Genomic DNA, 4,367 nt, shown 5'->3' with positions numbered 1-4,367 from the left:
CTCTCTCTCTCTCTCTCTCTCTCTCTCTCTCTCTCTCTCTCTCGGGACAGTAACCCTGAATTGATCTACATTTTGACATCAGTGCGGGGCGATTGCTAGAATTGAGTTACCTATTTTAAACATTTCTGTCAAACAGAATGACTGCGATATGTGACACTAAAACGTGCTGACTATTTTTTTTTGTAGCAGTATACTCGTAAAACCATCTTCATTAGAACAGTTCTTCTCCACTGAATGGTTTCAAATATCTAGGTTTCACTACCTCTCCATTGTTATACTCACTCTGTTGAGGTCAAACGTGAACGCCATTAGTAGTATACTTTTTCGTTGTTTAGTTTTGCTAAAGGTTGCTTATTGTGCTAAAAATAATCCATTGCTTCCAATATTATCTTTGTGACCTCCCAAAGTAGGGATAAGTATGTCGGTGTTATATTCGGTGTTTAAGGTCATTGGTCTACGTTACATAGAAAGTATGGGACCTCGGTAGGTAAAAAACAAAGCACTAATTTGTTATAACTGTTCACAATCGTGCATGGAAGTTATACTGAATATAAAACAAAACAACCTCCTCCCCGCCCTCCCCCTTCCGAAAAAAGCAAACAAGCAAGCACTTTCACTGACTGATAATATAGTTAATACGAAGGACTTCTTTTTTTAGTCGTCAACTTCATTGCCTATAAGAGGTCATTGTATTTGCTTGTTTTTTTTCTGAGTTTCAGTAAAAAGAAGATGACATAGTTTAGAGCAGAAGAAAATACGGCAGGGGGCAGAAATAATTGGGGAAAAAAGTAAAAAGGAGACATAGAAACTTAAAGTGGTGTCTTCAAAGCATCTGTTCGTTGTAGATATATAGTTTTAGTGTCAATTTCAATACTGTGAGCTTATTTCTAGAGACCTGTGAATTTAACACTATTCCCCTTAGAAACAGGTCGTGTCGTTGTAGACCCTTGAAAAACTTCCCATTTTGCCAAAATGTCAGAATTCTGTTTTGTGGATTCCAACAATGGCCTTCTACACCTTAGCTCGGCATGTTACATAAGCCTTCCTAGCCTAAGGTTGTAATGTGAAGCCTTCGAAGCTATCAAGGTAACTATGATTACTTTAAATCAGTGTTCATATACCTTTCAATAGCTGTGCTCACATTTGCCACATTCAAGAGGCTCAAGATTTCCTACCGCCCTTCTCCATGCATTTCCAATTTAGGACATTGAATGACTATGACCCGGGCAACCCTAAATGCCCACCCGAATTATCAAACTGCACACTAGTTGGCGATACCGTGACTCTTTGAGGACGCAGTTAACACATAAACAAATGTAATGTGCGATCAGCTGCAGATGAAAAGCAATTAATTATCGACATATTTCGAACTATAATACACAAGTCAGAAACACAAATTTGCACATTTCATAGTACAAAATACACAGGTACCTGGCTACCCGGAGGTATCATCTCTGACTCAGAGGTTGTCGTGTAATGACCCTCCATTCGTCACGATCGCGAGCTGCCGTTGCACATTCTGCTGTATCCAGGCCAGTTCATGTTTTTATGTTGTCCATCCATGTTGCTCATTGTCTTCCCTTGGCTCACCTCCTCATCATACTTCCTTCAAACACCTATATAACAATGGTCTCTTGTCGTTTTAAATGGTCAAAGTATTGTATTTTTCTTCATTTAATTTCTTCAGAAGGGTTTATCATGAATGGAGAATCAGACACACATCCTTGTTCGTCTTTTTGTTGCTTTCCTACTGCCTGATTTTTCGAATTTAAGAGAAAAAAAACAAAACAGAATTGTAAGGTCTATAAAAAGAACAAATTACACTTTAAACAAAAACGAGGCTGTAATAAGAGACACGTCTGTTAATGTAGTTGAATGACCAGAACGCTCAGCCCCAATAAGTCTTAACAACTTCAGTAGTTCATTTTTGCACTTCGTATCCAAATCACCGTGTCATATATTTTTTCTTCCCCCAGAACGCAAACGTCCAAGGGACAAAGAGAAACCTTCCCCAGCTGACTAGCAGAAGTGATGACCTCCGAGTTCCTAGCCCAGGCTTCCGGAAAAGACATGGGACGCTGCTGTTGCAGGTAATTGCAACTTTTACTGAAGACGTTTTATGCCGCCCGCGACATATTAAGACAGAGGAGTCCAACCATTTCACTATTGATGACTCTCCTGTTAACATGAGTATACTTATAGAACACATTTTGAAATGTTACCCCCCTCCCTCTCCAAAAAAAAAGCGCCCAACAAAAAATAACAACAACACATCAACAACAAAAACAAACCAATCCAAACTAAACCAAATCAACCAAACAAACAAAAAAGCAAAAACAAAAACAACTACCTCCTCAAAATAGGAAAAACATGTTCTGATTTTGTTCAGTTGTTATTGAGAAGTACAATGCAGGATCAATATTTAAGGTAGTTATGCTTTTTTTTTCTTTATATATATATATATATATATATATATATATATATATATATATATATATATATGTAGTCTAAACAGCCGTATGCACTGCTCACCGTCGAACGCTCCGTATCCCGGGCTCTAGCATGGAGATCATCAGGAGAGAATGCGTCGCTGTTTCGGGCTCTTCCTCTCTACAGCTTTTCTGACGCACCGAGCCCCCTCACCGATTTGAGGTCTCCATGTTAGTTCGACTGTTTTCCTCTGCTGCCAACTTTAGGATTCATTCCAGTCTGAGTCCTCTCGCTTCAACCAGATCCAGTGACTGGCTTTCTCTGCTGTCTCCTGAACGGAGTTTGTGAGTTCGTTGCTTTTCTTTGCAGTAAGTCCTGCCACTCTCATCCACTTACGGGCGCTTGTTGCTACAAAACCTCTGCATCCTACCTCTACCGGAAAATGGGTTGCCTTCCATCCTGCCTCCTCACATTGTTCGACGAGTGCCTCGTAACGGTTTTCTTTCCGCTCATGAGCGGCATAGATATTGTCCTCGTGGGGCACCGTGAGCTCTACCAAGAGCACCTCTTTGTCTTTTTCCTCCCATAACACAATGTCTGGCTTTTTCGTAGTTGGAATGGGGAAGAATCTCTCAAAGCCTTTTAAGTCAGCAGCTACCTCCCATGTGCCTCCGCTCTGGTCTTTCATGGCTTCGTTCGCTTTCTTTCTTTTGACAACCTTGCTTCCTTGCTGAACGAACGCAATCTTGGTGGGTCCATGCTTCTGTATCTTGGGGGCATATTTTCCTTCTTCCACCTGTTGTGTCGCCATTGTCGTGAGCACTTTCAACACCTCGTTGTGCCTCCAGGTGTATCTGTTAAGAGCCAGGTTGCAGTTTGACAAAATATGCTTCATGGTTCCTAGCTTACCGCATCTACACTTGTTGTCCTCCTGTACTTTCCATCTGACAAGGTTCACCGGTGAAGGCAGAACATCATACGTAGACCGGAGAAGAAAGCTCAGCCTTGATGTATTCCACTTCCAGATGTCACTCCACTCGACTTTTCTTTCCACTACATGCTCTTCCCATCTGGCCATTTGTCCTTGCTGGCTACACTGGATGAGATGAATTTCTCGCCTCTCTGCCTCCATCTTTTGCATATGTCTTGTTGCAGCTTTTCTTCTGTCTCGCTGAGACATTTTCCTGAAAGATCTAAAGTCGCCATTACCTAGCCCTAGTCTGTCAGGTTGCGCTGGACCGACAATGTCACCATGCTCCAATGCAGAGATGATCTCGTTAGCTGCAACTTCTGCCTTCCACTTTCTGGCTGTTTTGACATCTGGAGGTTTTCCACTGATCTCCTTATCCCTTGATTCTCTCAACATCAAAACGGTTCTAATCTTGCCTGCTTTGTAGATCTCCACGATTGACGTGAGAGGTAGTTGAAGCGCACCTCTATGTCTGTACAGGGATGACGTGTTAATGGTACGGGGTAGCCCCAGCCACTTCCTGATGTAGCTGTTACACTTTCTTTCGATCATCTCAACTCTTGACAGAGCAACTTCATACATTGTCAGTGGCCACGCCAATCGAAGGTAGAGGGCAAACTGTAGACACCATATCTTGTGCTTTCCTGGAAGCTTTGTCTGGTCAATTGCTTTCAGCCCATTTTCAGCCTGCTTCATGATTTCCACGCCTTGACTCCTATCTGACAGAGTTCCTGAGTACCACCGACCCAAACTTTTCACGGGTTGTTCTTTTACTGTGGGCATTTGTTCCCCTGCAATTGTGAACTTCAGTTGCTTCTGTTTTCCTTTGTTAATAGTCAGGCTTCTAGACTTTTTAGCTTTAAACTTCATCCTGGCCCAGGTGATAAGCTTATCGAGCCGATTCAACACACTTTGCATTGTGTCTCCATCTCTTGTCAGTAGGGTCACATCATCCGTAAAGGCTTTC

The 4,367-nt window shown here is 42.0% G+C and overlaps 1 protein-coding gene across 1 annotated transcript in view; it reads left to right on the top strand.

The window, feature by feature from the left end:
- Nucleotides 1-4,367, top strand: part of LOC118478463 (tetratricopeptide repeat protein 25-like) — a 15,601-nt gene that overhangs the window by 8,190 nt on the left and 3,044 nt on the right. Inside the window, exon 3 of the mRNA XM_035972108.1 lies at nt 1,977-2,090. Coding sequence (XP_035828001.1) covers nt 1,977-2,090 — 114 coding nt within the window. The remainder of the gene's footprint in view (nt 1-1,976; nt 2,091-4,367) is intronic.

Source organism: Aplysia californica, unplaced genomic scaffold, assembly GCF_000002075.1.
Source record: "Aplysia californica isolate F4 #8 unplaced genomic scaffold, AplCal3.0 scaffold00579, whole genome shotgun sequence".
NCBI classification, from domain to species: domain Eukaryota; kingdom Metazoa; phylum Mollusca; class Gastropoda; order Aplysiida; family Aplysiidae; genus Aplysia; species Aplysia californica.
Note: the sequence above shows the minus strand (reverse complement) of the source record. Positions and strands in the feature narration are given on the sequence as shown.